General features: G+C 37.9%; 4 protein-coding genes across 6 annotated transcripts; 2 read left to right on the forward strand and 2 right to left on the reverse strand.

The window, feature by feature from the left end:
• Positions 1-1,039: 1,039 nt before the first annotated feature.
• Positions 1,040-2,928, reverse strand: LOC108005272 (putative odorant receptor 19b). Its single transcript, XM_017068460.4, has 3 exons — positions 2,169-2,928; positions 1,349-1,709; positions 1,040-1,295 (listed from the first exon to the last, which is right to left on the reverse strand). Exons 1-3 carry the CDS (start codon positions 2,903-2,905, stop codon positions 1,224-1,226), a joined length of 1,170 nt encoding a protein of 389 aa, XP_016923949.3. The 5' UTR covers positions 2,906-2,928; the 3' UTR covers positions 1,040-1,223.
• A 3,675-nt stretch (positions 2,929-6,603) lies between these two features.
• aspr (asperous) lies at positions 6,604-16,944 on the forward strand. Of its 3 annotated transcripts, none has more exons than XM_036819812.3 (6): positions 6,604-6,690; positions 9,136-9,310; positions 9,591-9,829; positions 9,927-10,008; positions 14,893-15,506; positions 16,496-16,944. In XM_036819812.3, exons 1-6 carry the CDS (start codon positions 6,688-6,690, stop codon positions 16,703-16,705), a joined length of 1,323 nt encoding a protein of 440 aa, XP_036675707.1. In that variant the 5' UTR covers positions 6,604-6,687; the 3' UTR covers positions 16,706-16,944. The 3 variants fall into 3 exon arrangements, with proteins under 3 accessions (XP_036675707.1, XP_065723593.2, XP_065723594.1); XM_065867521.2 differs by having other exon boundaries at positions 6,606-6,690; positions 9,512-9,829; XM_065867522.2 differs by having other exon boundaries at positions 6,673-6,690; positions 9,136-9,199.
• A 1,175-nt stretch (positions 16,945-18,119) lies between these two features.
• Rab35 (RAS oncogene family member Rab35) lies at positions 18,120-21,576 on the reverse strand. Its single transcript, XM_017068768.4, has 3 exons — positions 20,646-21,576; positions 19,495-19,794; positions 18,120-19,371 (listed from the first exon to the last, which is right to left on the reverse strand). Exons 1-3 carry the CDS (start codon positions 20,695-20,697, stop codon positions 19,118-19,120), a joined length of 606 nt encoding a protein of 201 aa, XP_016924257.1. The 5' UTR covers positions 20,698-21,576; the 3' UTR covers positions 18,120-19,117.
• An 81-nt stretch (positions 21,577-21,657) lies between these two features.
• On the forward strand, positions 21,658-23,095 carry LOC108005198 (claspin). Its single transcript, XM_017068383.4, has one exon. It carries the CDS (start codon positions 21,745-21,747, stop codon positions 22,924-22,926), a length of 1,182 nt encoding a protein of 393 aa, XP_016923872.2. The 5' UTR covers positions 21,658-21,744; the 3' UTR covers positions 22,927-23,095.
• The last annotated feature ends 277 nt before the right edge of the window (positions 23,096-23,372 follow it).

Raw genomic sequence — 23,372 nt, forward strand, 5'->3', positions numbered from 1 at the left:
GAGATCTCGGAAAGATATTTAAATATGAAAAAATTGTAGTTAAAAAACATTTGCAATCCGTTGAACATCGGTGCATCAGTGGTCTGTCTTATGCCAGCTTATTGTCAAACCATTTAAATTGGCACTGATGGGCTACATAATTATGTTGGTAATTTAATATTTAAGTATGCATTCAGTGCAATGACTACGAAAATGAATCAGATTGAAAGAGTCGCTTGAATTGCGCATCGGTTGAATCATTAATCTCATATCCATTAATTGACTTATGGGGACTTTACCAAAGCACAGTGGTCCTGAAAGTTTATTATTACCTAACACCTGAAATGTAGTCTATATATTCAATATTCTTCTTTAAAAGTGTTATCAGAAACAAGTCCCAATATTAGTCTATAACTTTATTCTTTCCTTTTTTTATTTATTTTTGAAACAGAGTCTTAGTATGACTGTGCCCAATCCCTACTGAAGGCTCGAAAAAATATAAAAACAAGTTAAGCTCTGGCGTTCGCTTAAATGGGAAACGTATATTTTTTTGCGAATATGATAAGCTGAGTGGTACGAATGCCACGCCCGCTTTGGGGCGGCTTCAATTAAAATGTCTATTAAGGAACCCTCTTTTCGCAGGAACCCTCATCTGTCGCAGATGTCAGACGAACTTGTGTTACTACAACTTCCGTTCAATTCATTTAATAATAAGCTCCTGCATTTTGCAGCAATAATCAAAAGCCCAAGCGAAGTGAAAATCCCGCGGTTGAAAATGCAATAAATGTGCAAAAAAAGTCTCGATATTGTGCGATTGTCAGTTTCCATTTAAAAGAATGGGGTGGCAAATATATACACTTTGTAGGGTCGCAAATGTCCTAATCAAGAGAGAATATGAATGGGGACCATCGATTTTTTGCAGGGTTCCGTTTATGGTTTTGCAATTGACTTGTCCATATCAAACTATTTTTTTAAACGATTCTTCGAATTTTATAATTAAAACGTCACATAAGGTATAATATATAATAAGTACCCATACTTGACTTACAAGTCAAAGTAATTGTGGTTCATAAATTCTATTTAATGCAATTGCGGTAGTTAATCATATATCTGTGGCTTTGGGGTTTTAAGTACTCGTAAGTTTACATGCAGCATAAGACAGTTGAAAATCCACGTATTGGATATTGCTTTTCTTTATTAAGTTTTTCCCAGTCCAACATTACATCCTTTGGGTTTTTATTCAGTTAGTGGCTTTCATTAGTAGTTTTGCGCATTATATTCAGTAGAGTGAGCATTGTATAGGCTCCCTTGATCATCTGCAATGGGTTGGGGTTACAAGTGGTATAAAATATATCTTATGTATATCTACCACCAAAAAGGACTTCATGCTAATGGGCATTATCATGCCGGCGACCAGGACCAGTGGCTTCTGGCAGCGCTGGAGCATCTGGAGATGGACTCGCCGGAACTGGACCGACTGGTCCACCCAGTTGCAGCTGTAGACCGCCGTCAGGAGAGTGTCGCCCTCCTGGCAGAGCAGCTCCGCCATGGAGCAGAGCAGCAGGGTGTCCGTGGTGAAGGCCACCAGGAGGGACAGCATGTTGGTGAACCTCATGATCCCCACCTTCCCGAAGAGCAGGAAGTAGCAGATGGTGCACTGGCCACAGGCTGTGGAGAGGAACTGCATCGAGCAGGCCATCGACAGGGATTTCTGCAGCGACTTCACCAGCCTGCAATTATTTTTGAGTGAGTTGGATGAAAATCAGTATCAATACTATCTAGAAAGACATGTAAAACTTTATTATGTTCATCATCTTGCTTATTGCTCTGTTTTAATACCCGTTACTCGTAAAGTAAAAGGGTATACTAGATTCCTCGGAAAGTATGTAACAGGTAAAAGGAAGTGTTTCCGACCCCATAAAGTATATATATTCTTGATGAGGATCACTAGCCGAGTCGATCTAGCCATGACCCACATAACCATATATTGAGATCGCGGGTAGGTTGTGCATTTCAGTCTCGCTTTGGTGCTTGCATATCTCCATCTCCCTTTGGTCCCTGTAGCTGGGTAAAGGGTATCTGATAGTCGAGGTACTCGACTATAGTGTTCCTTCTTGTTTATGATCTTTATGATCTCCGCCAGCTTTCCCGTTCAAAATCTCTAAAAATTCGGTTTTCCGCACACTCACTTCAAGATGACCTGGTGGTCCTGTATGTACCCGATCAGGAGTTCCTGCACCCGATCTGCCGGGAGTTGCTGGTCGTGTCCCAGCTTGGCGACCCTCCAGGCGAGTGCCTTGGTGTGGGCGCTGACCAGGATGAGATAGGTGCCCGGGTAGGTGGTCAGGTTGAGGACCACCATGGCCGTCTCCATCAGGGCGAAGGTGTGCAGGATGACGGTGGGCAGGTAGGCGGCGGTGGAATCCTTCCAGTTCCAGGGGATCCACGAGGAGTACATCAGAGTGGGTTCGCTGGCCAAGGCTATGTAAAGGATGCCCACGCAAATCACGCCCAGCAAGCAGCGCATAAGGAACCGGAACATGAACTCCGCCTTGGCCATGCCCTCATCGATGATCCGGGAATCGTCGGGGGAGCTCAAGCGTCTGTCCAGGTGACGGAGCAACCTGTGGCTACGGAGCATCTCGTCGCGATGCAGGTAAACATTGAACGACTTCACCATGTAAAGAGTGTGCGGCAGGACTACGCAGAGGCCTTCGCAGAAGGTCTCCAGCGAGTTGGACAGCAGGAAGTTCACCGAGAAGGACACTGACACGCAGAAGTGGAACACCATATTCCACACTATCGAGTACGCCCTGTAGTGGCGGCCCCACAGGGTTTCCTTGGACGGTGGATGCAGCCCTGTTAACCGAAAAATGCGCCAGTGGATCACCAAAGCCGTCGTCGAGTCCACCTCCACAATATCCATGGTTGTCCAGATTTTCTAGTTTGCCCAGCTCTGTCTGGCCCTTTTATAGACAATCCATTACCCACACACCGGACTGCACATTCATTCATTCAGCCGCAAATTATGCAAATTACTAGAAATTAAACCTAAAATGTTCGGAAAAAGAACGCCTTTTATACGAATCAAACCCGAGTCAGAGGACCTATTCTAGCCATTATAAGGGCAATAGTTTTCCCAAAGGCTGCTTAACTGTGAGAAGGCGCATCTGGGCAGGGAATTCATATCTATACACGTCATGGCTAAGGTCAGAAAAATATTTCGAGAGACACACAATATATTCGCCAGACCAAAAAAAATATCTTTCCTGCAGATATGCATACGGAATTCTCATTAAATAATCACAATTATATTTTTACCACCTTTAAAAGAATGATTATTATATAATTAAGAGGATCATTAGGTCTTTTGTCTTTAGATTTAAGTTGTCGCTATCTCAAATGCCAAAGATGGCTGGATCGACCTTCCGAAAAAGGTATGTGTTCTTATAATTCTATACATTCAGGTGTTCAAATGATTTAATTATGAAAAAAAAACCTCGTTGGAACTACAGAGCGTCTCAAGAGATACTACTAAAATTTCCCGTTTGAACTGCTTAGTTTTATTTTGTAGAACCACTTCGAAATTTTTAAACATACATGTTCAAATTATTTTGTGACCTTGCCATCAATCATAAGTCAATTAAAAAAATCATAAAAAATTAAAAAATGATTACCTTAAAGTGACGAAAACACCAAATTAATATTAAAGTATCTTAATAATATAATTACTAAAGATGCTTTAATTTTAAAGTAGTAGTAAGTATTAAGTATTATTAATTAGTTACAAGTAACTATATCTTCTTCAACGCCTAGTATTTTTTTAAGTCCATGTCGTTGATGTAGAGTACCCCTATCTCAAGTTCAATGGGGCCATTTCTTATGGGATTTAATTTTGACCCATCCCTATACATAGTTTAAACCGTAACACTTCTGCGAAACCTGTTCGACTCACCGCAAATAGTCCCCTTTTAGTTCGGTTCAGGTTCACTTTGAAAGGTATCCAGAACCCATTTCGGGGCAGAGAGCGGTTGGATGGTTGCTCGCAGGTGGTGCGTATTCAAATTAATAATGCCAAATTGATTATAAAACATTTGTCAATGACAATCTGTTGGGGATTGACCCGTCCAGGTTAGAATAGACCCTACAAAAACACACACACACACAGTACGGCACCATGATTGAAGATGATTGATATTGGGAGGTATAAATTATGAACAACAAGTGGGGAGGAGAAGGGAAAAAGGTGGACCTATATTGGGAACCACTCTTTCCGGCCAACCTGATCCATCAGGGCAACCTGTCGCGACCTTGGTGATTCGAAAAAAACAAGAGCTACGTTAGCCCAAAGATTTGTAGCCCAAGATGGCATAATTAAATTGGCTTCCGGACGACAAACGAATTTCCATTACCATTCAATTATGGCCAATGGGCTTTGGGCAAGAGGGTATTCCTTCCCTGAGAAACTCTGCAATTGTCTATCTACAATATTCGCATATCGATTCGATGCGAGGCTAATGCGATTCAATTTAATGCATTTCATTTTATTGCTACAGGTCAACTATAAGATAATGAACCGATGATTTGGCCAGCAATTTGCAAATGAAATGCTTTGAATTGAATCGCATTTGCCTCCAATCGATATGTGAATATTATAGATTAGACAGACATCTTGGTTATATATTCTATTTCCTACTTAACCAGCCAAATGTCAAGATTCAGTTTAATTGTTTGGTTTTTATTTAATCTGGGTTCTTTGAAAGCAAATCAAAATAAAGAGTTATTAAACTCTATTCAGTCTATGACAAAAATATACATACTTTTAAAGAAGATTTATAATTAGGCACCCATTACTCTATTAATTTAAAGTTAATAAAAAAGGAGCATTAAAAGGGAAATTTTAATTTATTGAAAGTAAGTTTTTTATGATCTAACATTTTTTAACATTTACAGTGGATTAACTTGCTGTTTATTTATCTCTTTTTTGCTTGCCAACGGAAATGAGATATTTTGTTCTCAATTTCCGACTGCTTTTAGGTTGAAATTTATGCAAATACCTTCAGTTAATTAAAATTGTAAGATGATAATAGTATTATATTCAAATTATACCAAATCAAATTGGAATAAAATAATCTTAACAAAAACTGGACCCAAAATGACCATATTCAATATTTACCTCGGCAATTAATAATAAGCATCCGTTGCGACTGAGACGTCTTAAGCATTTTGTAATCTGTAGAAAAAATGGTATTCTTAACTTAAAATTAAAAATTATATTATAATAAATTAAAAATTAAGAAGTTAGTCTCAACTTTTGATTACAACATCCTAAAAAGGTAGAAAACTAAGATAATATATATTACGTTACAGTACCATGTATAATAATTTTAATATTTTTGGACTGAGTAACATTTTATTTTCAAAAAGATAAAGAAGAAGGGTTTTATAAGCTCGAATACACTGGTATTTTAAACCACTTTATTTTAGATGCTTTTAAAACTCGTTTCATATCCTGGGCATATATAGTAAGTAAACGACCTGCCAATTGCTGAGATGGGAATTTCTCCGTTCTCAATCAAGTTCCCTCCAATTCAGATTTTATATAGATAGTTAGGAATCATCCCACAGCACTCGGATGCAACGGCCCACGCAGAAATTGAGCTATTTCAAAGCCGGCATGGCCAAACCGAAGCAAAGTCGTCAAGTACGCGCTTATAAATAGCCCGATGCCCAAACAAATAAATATATGAATGAGCCAGCGAGCGGCTGACTCAATCACTGAAATGATTTAGACTGAAATGTTTTTAACTGAAATCGAGCAGCTCAACACAATGCTTCAAAAAAAAAAGAGCAAAGTCAACAACAAAATCAAGATTTTCAACAGAATGCTTGGAGAATATTCGCCTTAAAACCAGTGCATCGAAAAAAATATATAGTTTTCGATGGTTAAAAAAAAGAGATTGAAATACTTTTCATGTTTATTGTTATATAATAAGAAAGCATCTTATGACAAATGGGTATTTTATGGGTATATGGGTAATATTTTAAATGATTATGTAATATTAGATAATATTTATTTCTGCCTTTTTAATGAGCAAATAGTTTTATAGAACTTTTACAAAGACATAAATTTTATAAGTTGGAGCAAAATCAATCCATTCTTTCAGGGTATGTTTGGATTTCATCCATCACTTTATTAAATATATGATTAATTAATTCCATTTGTCATCAGATGCTTCATACGTATTTATGTATGTATGGAATGTATATACTGATGTATGCCATTAAAAATTTGTTTAACTTTACTAATTCCCCTGAAGATATATGTTGGGAAATATTGGAAAATAAATCACTAAGACAATATAGTGTGGTTTATAAGACAGAATTTCAAGTTGAACATAAGAGTATTTTTAAAAAACTATATTTTTTTCTGTGCGAGAGGAAGGGAATGAAAAAATTGGTTGGGGGGGGGGGGGGAAATAAGGTGAGCAGCTGAGAGATGACGCCAACGTCGCTCAGCTGTTTCTCACCTGAGTCAAGAGTCGCGGCCTTATAAATAGCCCAAGCTCGTCTAGAAGCCGACTCAGTTGAACTCAAACATTACCAAGTGGAAAACGGAACCATTTTCGAATATATATTTTTTTGTTTTTTATTTTACGTTGTTTATTTGCTGTAGTGTCAGTGTGTTCTAAGAACTTTAACCCAAAAATGGTGAGTTGCAGTGGGAAAGTCCAGCCATCAAAACAACACTATCTTTGCGGTTTTTTTGGTGTATGTTATAAATATTTTATGATCCGCATTTAATAAAATGCGATTAATTTAAGAATAACGTATGGGAATAATAAAAAATAAAATATTCAACTTGGCCAAGTTAATTTTTTACACGTTTCATTTTTGTTTCTTGTCTGTTGAAAAAATTACGCACAAAGACAAAACATAAAAAATGCATTCAGGTAATGCTACGTGAATGGAATATTGATGTACTTAAAAGCACGTAAAACCTAAGCAAACATGAAAAAAATAAAGTAAAGTACAGGATGGCCCCACCGATAATTGCGAACTTGAGTTTTGGGCGTAATGTTTACTTCCGGTTAGCTAGAAACAATGTCGTACTTTACTTAACGATCGATTACGGAATACCCTAGAAGAATATTTATTATGGAACTCAAGATTCGTGCATGAAAAAGTCAATATCCAATTATAATAGAACCAATTTCGTTAGGTCTATGACAAAAAGCAATTTGTTAAAGAACAAAACCCTTCATATTTTTGTTTGTTTAATTAAAAATAACAAGAGAATATGCCTTATTCCCACATAAAGTGGGAACATAAGCCCACGATCTTTGGGTTTTTTAAGTGGTTTTGATTTGCTTTTTGTCTTGTCATTCTTTCTTGGAGAAGATCAATCACTCAGAACTTTTTAAGCCATGCAAGTAAATAACAAACCCATTACTCATTTGCTTAGACAACAGAGCTAAAAACAAACCAATTAATATCTAGCACTTTGTTTCACTATAGGTAGGTTTTTTTACCCATTACTATGGGGTTAAAAAGGAAAAATGTAATTTGAGCTGATGTATTTTTGTATGTTTGTTAAGCACATATTTCTTATATCATCATCTGGATCTTGGAATTCTTTTGGGATTATTAAAGAAAGTAACCAACCGTATATGGTTGTTTTTATTAAGTAGCGACTATTTTGTTCCTACCATAATTTATAGACCTTATACTATGATCAAACTCATCAGTATTCCAAATACTTAGAACCGAACATGGCCTCATTCACATCCTTTCAACAATGTAATCTGATTACAAATTAAGAAATCCAATTTCCTCCCTCAGTGGATCAATCTCGAACCTTATAAGTGGTGATCGACAACTTAGTTAATGCGAATATATATGGGCTACCATACTGGTCATTCAGATTAATTCAAAAAGGCAGCCGGTCCATTTGCATATTCTTATTGTATTCCGAATTGATTCACTTTTTGCCCGAATTGAACTTCCAAAGAAACGGACAACGAGTTTATCTTCTATGTGTCATCCGCAAACAATGATCATCGCCACCTTGAACGAGAAGCCATATCATCATCGATCGTTATCTCATCTCGATCCCCGGGTAAACCAAATATGGTGTCAAGTTACTTTCGGGCAGCAGAATCCCATTAGGCAGTCCAAACTAATGTTTGCCACCGATCAGTCGGTCAGTCAATTGTTATTGGGGTTTTTCGAATTAGCGATGACACATAAACCTGTAAAGAGGCTCGCTTCTAGCCGATGGAGATGTTTGTTTATATTAAGCAGTTTTGAGAACTTCGCATTCTGAATTCTTTGTAATTCAAATGTATCCCCATTTACTTCCGGCAGAAGGTTTCTTGATATTTATAAAGCTATTTAAATCAAATTTAAATTAGCTTAGAATAAAATATATTCTCCTAAGTTAATAAGACTTCGATTTGGTTTTGAAAAAAAATATTAACCTTACTATTATTTAAGCCCATAAAAAACTCATAATTAAAATGGGTATTTATCAATATGATTTAATGTGTTAATAAATTATTGGCTAACGTTCATCTTTTTTAAAAGAGAGTTTTTGGCAAATTCAAGGCTAGTTAAATACTTGCAAATTTTGGAACAAAACCGAACCAAAAATAAACACATTAAAATTTCCAAAATGCATGACTTGGAAATACTTAATAATCCATAATTAAATGCATATTATTACTCATACGCAAAGTTGTCTTTCCATTTAACTTAAAATGACCCATGCTTAAATGTCAATAAGTATCATACTTTAGGCATAAATATATTTACACAGTAAGAAAGAAACTTCATAATTTAAAAATTCAAAATACAAACCAAATTAATATTTTCTAGTGCTTTGATTTTTTATATAGATATTTGCTTGGCCATATATTATATTTTATGTGTATTACACTGATAAAAAAACGTTAAAAATTTGTAAAATGATTTATGTCAAGAAGACTAACATAGTATTTAATATTTTCTACCCTTATTATAATATATTCTTAGTAAATCATGCAGCTTAAAGCACATGTTATGTGTTTATATTTATGTAAATAAATTTCATATGCAGATATTTATTTTTATCATTTTCTGTCAGTGCACTAATCCGGGCTCATTCTTCTCTTGCAGCAGCAGCTCCTCCTCGTGGCCCTCGTGGCGGTGGCCATCGGGTCCTTGCCCCAACTAACCCTAGGTAAAAAGATCGAGAAGCGTTGTGTGAACTGCACATACCGTACATATTACACTTACGGCGATGGGCGATCCCTGCAGCGGGTGGTCTATAGAGATCCGGTCTACACACGTGGTATTTACAATTTACAATTTCCGTAATCGTATGCGTAATATTCCCGCACCAGCACCCAAGTGCATAAGAGAGCACCCCCGCGCAGCACCCCCTAAAAGACACTCGTATTTAGTAACAGTAGTGGCTAACCCCTATATAACACCAACAGAATATAGAATACAAAAGATAGATAGATAGATAGATATGTATATATATATATAGTTAGAAACACCGAGTTCCCACCTCCGCACCTGTGCATCACCTCACCACCACCTGTGTGCTCCCCTCTCGCCCCGAACAGCCCAAACCTACAGTAGCGGATGCAGCGGGAATCCGTGCGGCGTGAATGCCGTGTGCCAGGAGGCCTCCGGAGGACGTCCTGTGTGCTCCTGCCCGCCCGGATTCAGCGGTAATCCGCTCACCCACTGCAATCGCGGCGAGTGCCTGGACAACGTCGACTGCCGGGGCGACCTGCAGTGCAAGGACAATCGCTGCGTTAATCCCTGTGTGGGTGCCTGTGGCATTGGCTCGAATTGTGACGTAAGTATGCGCGGGTATCCGACGAAGGGATTTTTCACCCACCCTGACCACCGGAATTTCCACTATCCCCATTTCATTTGCCTTTTCATCATTACAGGCCCGCAACCACGTGGCCGTGTGCAGCTGCCCAGCGGGCTACAATGGTGACCCCTATCATGCCTGCCACCTCAACGATCCGGGTGAGTAGAGTGCCCGCCCCTTTTTGGCCTTATAGCCAGCCAAGTGGGCGTGGCCCGTAATACCGCGTAATATCCGGGGTGTCATAAGAATCGCACGAAGCCCGCATGTCAATCGGATGGGCATACCCTCAGATATTCCATTCGGTGTTTTCAGGCTTGCACATCTGTTTCATGGTTATCCTTTCCTCGATAAAAATATATTCTTAATTTACCATTGAAATATAATTTTTATCTATCCTGATTTTTATGGTCAACAAAATTAAGATGATTTTATTATTAAAATTTTTTATTGTATTTTCGGTATTTTTAGTTTTTCACAACTGTTTCATAGCTACCCTGCCTTTAAAAAATACTATTATTTTACCATACACTCTTTTTTCAATATTTTCTTTACACTTAGATAAGTGTCTTATTTTTGGGACAAGCAAAAAGTTAAGATTTTTTATACATTCATATATTATTATTATATTTTAGTATATTTCATTCGGTATTTTAAGTTCTTCATAAGATTCTTATTTTTTATAATATTTCAAAAAAAAATGTGGTATGTGCCTTTCTTAAGAAAAATCTGTAAGTTTCATAAGAAACTTGCAGTATTTATAGTATAAATTTATGTATAAATTTCATGCATAACAAGTTTGGAAGGGGTCTTATAAGCTTAAACAATGACCAAAAGAAGGCCTTGACAACCGTATTATTTTAAAGGACAAGTAAAATCAGGGCAAACAGGTTTAAAACCTTTGGGACAACTTGTTAAAGAGAATCAGAAGACCCAGAAAAGGTATTGAATTGCAAAACAAAACTGTGACAAACTACAAGACAACATTTAATTGACAGAAAATCAACACAATTAGTAAGCTTATTGCAGAAAACATCATGTTGTTTATTATTGTTTATAATGAATTAAAATAATGTGGGAACTCGACTGTTCCGGAAGCCCATAGATACGATTGACACAACATCAGATAGTTAGACAAACATTGTAATGCGAATGTTATTAGTACAACCCACTCATGAGTCCATGGACGTGTGAAATGTATTCGCAAATCCATTGCTCTGACGTCGCAAATCCAACTGGTATTGCCCAAATCGGGCCAAAATCTATCAGCGAAAACAGGGGGCTGGGCCAGCGAAGCATGTGGGATTGGCTTGCATAATATATTTCGCGCTCAATGATAATAACAATAATAATAATAATCCATAACAAACTGAATGAATGAACGCCCAACATTTGCCCAGAATCGCACTTGGGGCCTTTTGTAATTTTATGGTAATTAGCGGGGCATTTCGTTTCATAATTGTCAAGATCAAGGACGCGTGTGGGTGAGTGGGCGAGTCCCAAGGCCAACCAGCTGAGAACCGACGGGAAGGTAGAGCCATGTGGCCCCGGGGTTTCGAGTCAACATCCGATTATGGTTATAAAGCTAACGAATTCAGGTAGCAGTCGCCAGTCCACTCAAAGTCGGTCAACCGACTGCTGTTGGTTTGGGAACACCTCTGGGAGAAGATAGCTTGATCAACTCACTGGATCAACTACACTGCAAAAATAAAACTCATAATTTCTGTTCTATTTTTTACACATAGAGAACGTGCCAAGATTTTTAAGTTAAAAAAACAAAGTCTAAACCAATTAAAAATAAACAAAAAACTTTATAAATATCATTTTTTGGTTGTACCCTTTAATATGCCAGGACCCAAAAGCAATTGATGCGGATTTTTTCGCATCTATAAATAAAAGCCTCCTAAAAGAATAAACAATGCAGGTACAACTAAATTTTTTTTTTATGTTAAATTTCTTTATTAATATTTGAATTAAACACAAAGAAATTATATTTGGTGGTAATATTTAAAACATATTTAACTAATGAATTAATTTTAAAATATTGAAGTCAAGGTAGAACATTTTTAGTACCGTATATTTTATATTTACCTAAAGAACGTTTTTAATTTAATAAAAGAAAATTTTAAACTCAAATCTTTTTTTTATTTAAATTCCTTCGATTAACTTATTTTTTCAATGTTATTTTTTCATTATTATTTCCATATTTAAAACTAATAAAGATCGCAATGTAAAAAATTCAAAGATAAAATAATATTAATATGACCATGAAATGAAAAGGTGTTTGACATATGTTGTATGAGTGTATGACCGACAGACCTGAGTCATAGGCGAATTTTCAATGGTTCTAGTTTTGGGAATCAATATTTATTGCAAAGTTCCGCCTTCGAAGAAAATCAATTGCATATACTATAGTTCAAAGCTTTTATTTATGTTTTATTTATACTTCAAACGATTGTTCGTTGCAATTTGCATTGAAAGTCCCACCAAAATTGAGAGGAAAAAAGGGAAAAATAAATTAAAAGCCATTCTGCAGCACAGCATTTTATTTTCATGATGAATTTCCTTACTCGTTATACTTCAGATTTAAAATGAAAAGGAACAGCAGCCAAGGGATGTGTCGCACAAAACGAATTGAAGTTTCTGCCCGAAAGTCGGCATTAATAAATTGAATTTCTTCGTCGACTGCTCATTTGGGATTCGAGTTCTTTACCCGGCAATTTCCACTCCTTTTTCGATTTCTGCATCTTAACTGCCCATCGATATTTATTTTCTTGATTTCACTCGCATCCTCTTCTGTGTTGCCTTAATTTAAGTCCCTTGCCTGCGTGCAATTCCCATTGAAATACAATATTTATTTGCATTTCCAATTAGCAACTGACTTGAAAACAATAATTGTAAACGAACAATCTACAGGGACAGGGAGGAGCTTGATTTCCCGTCCCCCGTATCTTGAGGATTGCTTTCCTTTCCGTTCATGCTTCTTTTCCTGAGGAGCGGAAGCGTTCTGGCAGATGCAATTCCTTGCAGACTAAGAATGTCCGGATACCTCCAAAAATATTTTCTTTAAATATTTGCTCACGAATTTCAGTTAAGATTCATTCATTCATTATTATATTTTATCACATTCTAGTCTTTAATATTTATTCCTTGTTTTTTGTACTTCCCATTTTTTTAATATGTCCATTATATAATGTATCCTTAAATATTTGCTTACGAATTTAAGTTCAAGTTCATTCATTCTTTATTATATTTTATCACACTTCTTGTCTTTGATATTTATTCCTTGTTTTTTTGAATTCCCATTTTTTAATGTATCCATTAACTATATTTAGTGATTTTGGTCATCCCACACTAAAACGAAAGTGTTGTTGACCAAAATATGAATTTTATGCTAATGAAAACGACCATTCGCCTTAAACGAGACTTTTCTACTTTGGTCTTCGGGCATTTTGCAATCGATTTTCAAAACAAACTGTAGATTTCATTACAATACATTTTCTCATCGCTGGCAAGTTGGAACTCCTCCGCAAATTATGTCAAAAGGAAATGTAAGAGAAAAGGCCTGATAATGGCGAAACTTTTGCCATCGGAAAGGAAAACAACGGAAAATAATTTCTCGGCTTGCTCACCGCACCATCATCATCATCATCATCATCATCAAGAACAACAATTGGCATAAAAATAAAAAAGTATATAAGTAAAAACCAAAAATATGCGCATAAATGAGCGCTATTTGGCTATTTGAATATGATTTTCTATTTCTCCGCCTTGAGTGCTTGGCCCCCAATTATTGGCCCCGATGGAGGTATTTTTTTCTTATTTTGGGTAGAACCTTCGACCGGAACATAAGTCATACGACCCGGCATAAATCAAAAATTGGGCAGCAGCTACAGCAACTGCGACAGCGGCTGTTGACAGGGGGTTGAAATGGGGTGAAAGGTGAAAGGGCGCCTGGGTGGACTTTTTTGTGACTTTCTTGAGCAAACCTTCACAAGGTCGTTTTAAATCTGAGCTTGCACTTTGTAATAGTTACTACTTCCATCCATGGAAAATATAAATTTCCGTGTCCCAGAAACCTGTTAAACTTTGAGCAAACTATTTGAAATGAAGCGAAGTTAGTCCTTGATTGTTACTTCTAAGAGATTTTACTTAAAGGGTTACCTTAGGATTTTTCAGATGGATATCAAGGCAAGCGTATAGAAATTATTAACAGAGTTTTGAGATATCTCTAAAGTATCCTTGTCAATGTACACACAAATAAGTTCTGTGAACTATGTATTTACATATTTGGCATGTAAATTATAATATTGTGGATATAAATCAAAAACCTAAACAATAAATTTATATATACAAAGTTGGGTTATTAAACTAAAACATGAACATCAATAAACATACATAATTGACAATATATTCTAATGGAATATATGTACATATTTTTTGTAAATCATTATATTTTGAACACTCATGGCGGATAAATTAGACAACTAAACAATAATTAGAATTATACAAAGTTAAATTAAAAAATTAAGAAATAAGAATTAATAGGTATATATGAATAATTTCAAAATAATTTTCTAAAGAAATATACATCATATTTATGAATCAGTATGTGTTGAAAAGATAGGAACGATAGAAGTTGAATTATAAAACTAAGACGCAAACATAAAAGTCACATTTAAAATATGTAAGAACTATGTTATGGTATATACAGATTTTTTTAACAATCAAAATTTGTTAAATAGATAGGAACAACAGAAGTGCACAAATATGACTTACAAAACTAAGACACAGTAATTAAAAGTCACTTTTTTTAAATTTAGAGATGATGTTCCAATGGAAAATACATACATATTCGTTAAAAATCGTAATCTTCTGATTAGTTAGGAACAATTATGTGGATAAATCATTGAACCATAAGTATAATTATGCAAAGTCGCATTATAAAACTAAGATACAATAAATTGGAGTAACATTTAATAAATTTAAAAATGATATTTCAATAGAATTACTAATTCCAAATAAACAATACCTTTCCTCCACAGAGGAGCAGTGCCACCCGAGTCCTTGTGGCGTGAACACCAAGTGCGAGATAATCAACGGCGTGCCCACCTGTTCCTGCAACCACGGCTACGTGGGCAACCCCCTGAGCGGATGCCGCCATGAGTGCGACCATGACGGCGACTGCAACAGCAGGGATATGTGCAGCAACTTCAAGTGCGTGCCTGCCTGCGGACAGTGCGGCACTGGCGCCACCTGCCGGACGGTTAGCAATCATCGGGCGGTCTGCGAGTGTCCCAAGGGTTATATCGGCAGTCCGTACACGGAGTGCCGTCCAGAGTGCTACGGAGACGTGGACTGCCCCTCCGGACGACCGGCCTGCTTCTACGGCATCTGCAAGAACACCTGTGAGGGAGCCTGCGGCATTGGCGCCGACTGCAACCTGCGCGGCCTGACGCCCGTCTGCAGCTGTCCGCGGGACATGACCGGCGATCCGTTCGTCCGCTGCCGACCCTTCACCAAGGAGGACCTCTGCGACCCCAATCCGTGCGGCACCAACGCCATCTGCGTGCCCGGCCACGACAACACGGGGCGGGAGCGACCCGTCTGCAACTGCCTGCCCGGTCACACCGGCAATCCGCTGAGCCACTGCAGCAGGGTGAGTCACTAGATTGGAAAAGGGGATCGTAAAACCCAGAATCCAAACCCTATATCTAGAAAAAAAAAAGGATTAGGAGATCATAAACTAGAAAAAATATGAAGCATAGGTAAAAGTAAGGATACAAATAGTACACAGAGAGAAGTTCTTGAATTGAGAATATTCCTTCTTAAAAACCATGTAAGTACATTTTGGTACCACTATTCTCAATATTAGAACAAAATGGTGAGATGAGAAAAGTTAAATTGAGTTTATTAAACAACTTTTTGATAAGTTACACTACTGACTGGTCTAATAGTTTATCTGTTGGGATATACAATATAAATTCCGACAATTTAACTTGATTCAAGCAAAATAAAAACATTTTATACTTCAAACATTTTTAAGAACATTTTTAACTTAGATGAGAACGTCAGAATTTTCCAAAACCAAATTTAGGAAGTAATAAGTTAAATAATAAAAGTGAGTAAAGAGGTTAGGGATCAATTTTATATTCATAGGTAAATTTACACTTCAATTACATAATGTTAAATTGATATTGAAAAATTTCAATTTTCGATTTCTCGTTTTCGTAAGTACTCTGCATTAAATAAAGAGTGTAAAACCAAGTAGACGAATAAAACTATTTTTATAAAAACCTAGTGAGTCAAGTCGAACTGCTTCTTGTCAAAAACGATTGTTTCGTTTTTTAAAGTGTTTTAAATATTAAAAAATATGAAAGGGACTTATCAAGTTAAAAATTACACATAATTTAATCAAAGATAGAATAGTTTCTTATCATAGGCATTACGGGGTCCTACGATTTTAGTCAGGATTTAAGATTATTGCGAAATTTTCCTTAGTAGCTTTGAATACCAAAATGAGTCTGAACTATAAGAAATAAGTAATAATAAGAAATAGAATATTTATAATGAAGTCTATTAAAAAGCCTTGACATATATCCCATTCCATTGCACAACCACTGATCGTATTATACACTCTATCCACAGGGTGAGTGCCTGAGCAACAACGAGTGTCCCGACCACCGCGCCTGCATCAACTACCAGTGCATCGATCCCTGCATCGGCAAGTGTGCCACCGGGGCCAGTTGCGAGCCTAAGGCCCACCTGGCGGTCTGCCGCTGTCCACAGGGTCAGTCGGGCGACGCCCTGGTGTCCTGCCGCCAGACGCGCACCTTCCCGGTGGCCAAGTACCACTGAGCGGGAGGTGGAGGAGTCCGGATGAGGACGAGTCGTCCCCGCAGCCGCACTGCCTGCCAGTCCAGTGGTCACCTGTCGTCCCTGCCTCAATCTGCACCAGTCTATATGTTCGTCGCCCCGTATTCGCCTGTTTCCCATACTAGTCGTTGCATTAACCTCGTGCTCTCTCTAATCGAAACGAACAAAAATGTGTTGACATCAATAAACAATAAAAACGTATAATAAATAATATTAAACAATGTGATATTTTACTGGTCTTATCCTAAAACAAAGTGGTTCAGGATATTTGCTCTTAATCTTTTGATATCATCTTTATAAAGATAGATGGACATACCAAACCAGAAACATAGCAAAACCCACAAAATTTAGAAAATCATATTATCTTCTTTATTTTAATCGACGAAAATATACATGTATATATAAATATATAGTTTTCTTGTGGTTGGTATGAAATATACGTTTTTTTTTAACCATGCATAATCTTTTTTTTAAGCTTACCACACTTTCTAAAAGCCCTTTACAGCAAAACCAATCACTAGGTAATTATTTTTGGAATTGAAACACAATACATATTTCTTTGATATTCGAATGTTCCTTAAAATGTCTAAGTACACGCACATGGATATCCGTTACTCCTTTACTTAGGATTTTGAAAAATATTGATTCTTAAAAAAACCTCTAATGGTTTTTATAATTTAGGTAAACTGATCAAATAAATCATAAATTACTGACAAATAAGTAATCTTGTTAAAAGTCAAAATTACACATACTTTACTCTCATAAAGAGACGGACTCTATAAAGAATTTTTGATCACCATCATCTTCTGAGTCGATCTCATCATTAAGTCTGTCCATCTCTATGAAAATTAATATTTTGGGGTAATTTGACATGTTGATTATTGAGATGTTCACGTAGTTTAAGAATCAGCCTCAGAAAAATAAATATTTCGGAGTTATCCACATATTTCACACCAAACGATCTTTGTTGGCTTTTGTAATATTCGCCAGTCTATCGCCGGAAAGTATGCAATTTTTGTACAGCTGAAGGTCTACGTATTTGAATATTCATTCAGATTATTTGTTTTTTAACGTAAAACAGTTTTTGTTTATCATTTATAGGACGTAATGATCTTACCTTCCATCGATACAGTTTTCAGAAACTCTTTTGAGATTCATCAGTTAAAACGGAGATACAGAAATAGTAGACACATACTAAATGGTGTGCAATATACTTTTAGACTCTTAAATTAAAGATTATAAGAAGCGATTACAGTCCTATCACCACAAATTATGATTTTGGAAAGAATTTGTGTTCTTTCTGATATTTAGTGCACAATATTAGTATTTTAGATTACTAGTTCCACTGTTTTCTGCAATTAAATACAAGTACTACGAAAAAATGGCTCACCGGAAGTGATATTTAATGACAGTTTCGGATTCTTCCCATAATTTATTAGTAAAAAGGGATTTTTATTGTAACCACACAAATTGTTAAGAGTGCACAAAAAAAAAAGTCCAAGAGTTCAGTTAACCCAGTAATTCCAATTATGGAATGGCAGTTATAATATCAAACTAAATCTTAACAACGTAAGGCAGTTTCCGGGAATAACATAAATGTTCTTGAATCATTATTTCAACCAAGTTAAATGGAGATTCCAGATTTACTGAAGTTAAACTCAATTTGTAAAAGACATGTTATTGTAAATATAAGAGAAAATTATTTAAAATATGTTTTTGGCTGTTACATTTTCGTGGTGTTTCATAGACTTCCGCTATTTGGTTTTAAAAATATAGGACTATGGAGTAAAGAATCGCGATCGGAAGCCAATAATTTGCTGTTTTACCTCCCCTACATGTATACATAGAAATGTACGTACATTTAGCGTTCGATAAATTTTCGATCTAATACATTTTCTTGCTATCGCTTTTGTAATTGTAAATACAAATTTCCGTTTGAAATATAAATATATTCTTGTATATAAATATGCGATTTGTTTAAATTTTGTTTATGTATATATTAATATGTATATAAATTGCTAAATACATTTAATTGCGCTTTACACTTTTACACTTTAATTTACGGCTATCTGGCATTATTCCGAATAAAAACACAGGAGGAAATAAACAAAACAAAAAAAATTGTTGTCTCTAGTGGGTGTGAGTGTTGTTGTGTTGTGTTGTTTGTTTGCATGTTTGTTTGTTGGTTTGTTTGTTGGTGTAAGCTATGTCTATGTGAGTGAGTGTGTGTGCCGTATCGTACGCCGAGAACCCTACAAACTACGCGCCCCCACAACGATTCCATCCGCCCCCGGAGTTGATCCAGGTCCTGGTCCATAATCCGGTTCCGATCCCCGTCCCGCCGCCGTCGCCTTCGATCCAGTCACAATGCCAGCTCCCGTGCCGGAGCCGCTTTCACCTGCAGCACTTCCCACCCTTGGTGCCCTTGGGATTGGGCTTCAGGTGGAGCGTGTCCTTCTGCTGCTCGTTGGGGGAAGTGCGCAGCTTGTGGTCGAGCACCTGCCGCGTGATCGACAAGAACATGTTCTCCACGTTGATGTTGTCTTTGGCGGATGTCTCGTACAGCTCGATGTCCATTTGTTTCGCGAACCGCTGCGCGTCCTCGGTGATAACCACCTTCCTGTCCGGATCATCGTTCTTGTTGCCCACTGTTGGGAAATCAAAGCATTAGAATGATGTATATATGGATCTTATGGGTATTTTACAGCTCTTCTAGAGCTACTACAAATGCTACGTCTGATTATGCCTATTTGGGCAGTCTTTAGCCTCACCTAATACTTTTTTGACCACATCGCAGTTGTTCTGAATCTCCTCCAGCCAGCGGCGTACGTTCGCAAAGGAATCTCCGTTCGTCACATCGTAGACAACGATGACGCCGTGGGTGCCGCGGTAGTAGGTGCTGGTGATCGTCCGGAAGCGCTCCTGTCCGGCCGTGTCCCAAATCTGCAGCTTCACGCGCATGCCCTCGATGTCCACGGTGCGGATCTTGAAGTCCACGCCGATGGTGGTGATGTAACTGCCCGAGAATGTGTCGTCCGAGAATCGAATGAGCAGCGACGACTTGCCCACGCCTGCAGGCAATTTGGATGGAATAGAAAGATGGGATCGTATTACTATGACTGATATTGTGAGTGGTCTATGTGGCATGCGAAAAGTCTGGGTGGGGTTATGCTCCTGCTCCAATTACCGCCTCAGCTGGCCTGCTCGGATATCATACTCTAAATCCTGCCAATGCGTCGACATAGATCATATTTCCTGTTTTCTATAGATCAGAAAGATGATCTATAGATCTTTTTTTTGTATAAACTTCATCATTTTTGTTTGAAATTTGTCACTTTTTCTAAAATGCTTTTAAAGTTTGTCATAATATCATGAAAACCACAAAACTGTGGAATATATTAATAGAGATATAAAGCCACAATTTGGGTTATGAATAATTTCTCAAGCTGTGTATTAAAAAAAATGTTTAAAAATGTTTTATTCCAGTATTTACATATTTAAAAAGTAGAGCCAAGTTTGAGATCGTTGAGGATAAGATCGGTTTTAAATTTTTGTTTTAAATTTAGTCTTTGTAACATACTTGTAAAGGCAATATACATATATAGAAAACTCTAAATAATTTTATTTTAATTCCTAGTTAGTTATATCGTTCTAAAAACAAAAGGCTGACAAATGTTGGAATGATTAAAAACCTAAAACATTACTCATACGCCATGTTGCCGTGGATATTTTCCATATATTTTATGAGACAATAAAGCTCCGTATGATTATGATTTGAATTTAGCGAGTGAAAAAGAAGAATTTTCGGTTGGGAATCTGGGACAAAGTGAAATTTACACCTGCTATTTTTTACACGAGGCTATTTTTAAGCACCTGGTCTGTGGGAAATGTGGAAAATGTGGGAAAAGCCTGGGAAACTCACCGCTATCGCCGATTATTAGCAACTTGAACAGATGATCGAAGCCGCGTGCCATTTTTTTCGATTTTTTTCTTTGCTTGTTTTTGCAAGTGCTTTTATATATTTACAGTTAGGAGCGTCGAACAATGTAAAAGTATATTTTGTTGTTTTTGTTTTTTTCGCTTCTTTTTTTGCTGCCTGCTCCCACACACTAACACGCACACCCTTCTCTCGCTCGCTCCCTCGCTCGCTATCTCTCTCGCCAACTAGCGCCCTCCCGCTTGCACTCGTGCAGCCGGCTGTGTATTGGAGATAAACTGTTGTTCTTTCTGGCTGCTGCTTCGTTGTGTTTGTTGTTGTTGTGGCTGCTGTCTGATGTTGTTGTTGCTGTGTGATAAGCTATTGTTATTAGTGTTGTTGCGTTGCGAGTTAATTTATGTAAGTGTTGTTGCCGTCGCCTTGTTATTTAATTTCCTTTGATTAATTTTTTTTTTTTGGGCTCCACACTGTTGTTATTACTTCCTCTTTGCCGTTTATCAGCGGATTTTTAAAGAGAAATCGAGCAGCATGTTCTGTGGTTGGAATAAATAGCTTTCTGGCGGATAAGACTGCGATTAAATGCCGAAAATTGGAAATTGGCTGGCGAATATTTGCAAAGCTCGACTCCCTCGCTCTCTTCTACGCACACACTTGCAGTTGCACACAGACAGCAACTGCACACACACACACACATACGCAACAGACACACAAACACACACACACAGAGACGGGGGCTCTGGTTGTCTGTTGAATTTATCTCCTATTTCCTGAGTGTCTCCAAGTTTCCAGTTAGCCACTTTCCGGGTTTTATGTTGCAGCTCTGGAAGGACGGGCGGTACGGATTTGTGGGCGTCGGCGTTCAGGATTAATTATGCTTAATACCCATAACTATTACTAACCAATGTGACCGCGCCGAATGGGATTAAAAATACCAACAGGGCTGCACAGAAAAAAAAACAGTATATACCATTTCAGTTTTAGCAAATACCATTATCGATTGAGCGCCTATCGATAACGATTGCTGCCAGCAGCACGTGCAGTTTTTGATCGTTAGTAAATTAATTTGCTATTATTTAAGCGCCCCATGGAGAAAGTTGACAAGAAGGCGGCTCGCCGCGAGGCCAAGGAGCGTCGCCGCAAGTTTCTGGAGGAGGAGCAGTGGGAGAAGCTGGACGCTGGCCTGGCGGCGCACGATTGTTGTGGCGATGTGTTCCGCAACTTCGACGGTCATACCCATGAGGCCTGGCTGTTGCAGTGTCCCAAGGGCACGGATCCCCGCCAGCTGGACGGCAAGCGCCTCAAGCTGCCCGGCAAGAAGCGCCTGGGCAACCTGCGGGTGCGCGCCGTCGGCTACTCGACGCCCCACAGCGAAACCGTTGGCTATGTGAGCTCCAAGGGAAAGTACGCCATCCGGAATCTGCCCCTCGCGGGCTATGTGGTGGTCAGTAAGCGTCCGAAGGCCCAGCAACCGGTCGCCGGTGAGGAGGAGCAGGAATTTCCCACTATTCCACCGCCACCCAAGATCCTAGTTCGCAATCGTCATCCCTTGTTCGGAAGCGACTACCAGCATCGCATCGAATTGCCCGAGGAGATTAGCAAATCCCTTCGCCAGGCGGACAAGAAGAACTTGAAAACCAAAGCCAAGCTGTATCGCACTGCCAACTACTACAAGATCCGTAGCAAGCTGCTGGCCACCACCCAAACTCTGGAACAAAAGGAGCAACTTGTGCGGCAGTCTGTGCTAACCGGCCTCAAACCACAGTTCATGGAGTCTATAACCCTCACGAACCACTCAGACGAAGAAGCTGAAGAAGCTGCTCCCGTCAAGAAGATCAAAAAGAAGAAAAACAACGGGTCAGTAGAGGAAAACGGCTATGAGCTGGTCAAGATTAAGGAAGAAGACTCCAGTCCCTCCAAGAAGCAAAAGAAACGCAAATCAAATGGCAAAATCTCTGTTAATGGAGAAGAAAATATCCTCGACGATGTGGAGAACAGAGAGGAAGAAGTCATCGCGTCAAAGAAACAGAAGCGTAAATCAAATGGGCAAATGCTTGTAAATGGTGCAACAAATAATCTGGACGAAGTGGTTGTGATCGATGATAAACCTGCATCCGTCAAGAAGCGAAAGAAAGCAAGGGACAACGAAGTGGTTGTCATCGACGACGACGACGTGGAGGTGAAAAAGGAGCAGGACGTGGAGGTAAAAAAGGAGGAGACCGCGGAGGCCCCTCCGCGAAAGCGTAAGAAGCAGAAAACAGTAGAATAGACCAGTGATCAGCTCCTGTGTAACACTTAGTTTTTACTTAGATTAGAACAAGTTTTTTTTTATTTTAATAATGGTCGCGTGATTACTCATCATTATGCAAAAATGTTTGCATCCTGTGTCGATGAGTAAAATATTGATAAGAATAAAGTGAATTATTGTTAAAAAAAAACCATGAACTTTGTTAAATTATTTGCAATTGTTTAGGTGAATTTTATTTGTAGGTATCCACGATTGCTGTTTTGAAATCTATTTTTAATTTTTAAAATTCATATTTTTATAAAGTAACAGCCAAAAACGAATTTGTAAGTTGTGTGGTGCTGTTTTTACTTGACCTGATGTATCGTGAGCGTTCAGCAAAAGAAACTTGATTACTGATCCAAGAATAATTTTCAAGGAACTGAAATATTTTGAATTAAAGATTTTCATGGGTACCACCTGGGTACATA

This window comes from Drosophila suzukii, chromosome X, assembly GCF_043229965.1.
Source record: "Drosophila suzukii chromosome X, CBGP_Dsuzu_IsoJpt1.0, whole genome shotgun sequence".
NCBI lineage: Eukaryota > Metazoa > Arthropoda > Insecta > Diptera > Drosophilidae > Drosophila > Drosophila suzukii.

What these genes read in the sequence shown, in the direction of transcription:
- LOC108005272 (XM_017068460.4), bottom strand. Translation starts at nt 2,905, where the DNA reads ATGGATATTGTGGAGGTGGACTCGACGACGGCTTTGGTGATCCACTGG. An exon ending in GACCACCAGGTCATCTTGAA is followed by an intron (nt 1,710 to 2,168) that starts GTGAGTGTGCGG and finishes AAATAATTGCAG; the next exon opens with GCTGGTGAAGTCGCTGCAGA. An exon ending in GCATGAAGTCCTTTTTGGTG is followed by an intron (nt 1,296 to 1,348) that starts GTAGATATACAT and finishes AACCCATTGCAG; the next exon opens with ATGATCAAGGGAGCCTATAC.
- aspr (XM_036819812.3), top strand. An exon ending in AGATCCGGTCTACACACGTG is followed by an intron (nt 9,311 to 9,590) that starts GTATTTACAATT and finishes CGCCCCGAACAG; the next exon opens with CCCAAACCTACAGTAGCGGA. An exon ending in CTGCCACCTCAACGATCCGG is followed by an intron (nt 10,009 to 14,892) that starts GTGAGTAGAGTG and finishes TTTCCTCCACAG; the next exon opens with AGGAGCAGTGCCACCCGAGT.
- Rab35 (XM_017068768.4), bottom strand. Translation starts at nt 20,697, where the DNA reads ATGGCACGCGGCTTCGATCATCTGTTCAAGTTGCTAATAATCGGCGAT. An exon ending in GCTAATAATCGGCGATAGCG is followed by an intron (nt 19,795 to 20,645) that starts GTGAGTTTCCCA and finishes AATTGCCTGCAG; the next exon opens with GCGTGGGCAAGTCGTCGCTG. An exon ending in TGTGGTCAAAAAAGTATTAG is followed by an intron (nt 19,372 to 19,494) that starts GTGAGGCTAAAG and finishes ATTTCCCAACAG; the next exon opens with TGGGCAACAAGAACGATGAT.
- LOC108005198 (XM_017068383.4), top strand. Translation starts at nt 21,745, where the DNA reads ATGGAGAAAGTTGACAAGAAGGCGGCTCGCCGCGAGGCCAAGGAGCGT.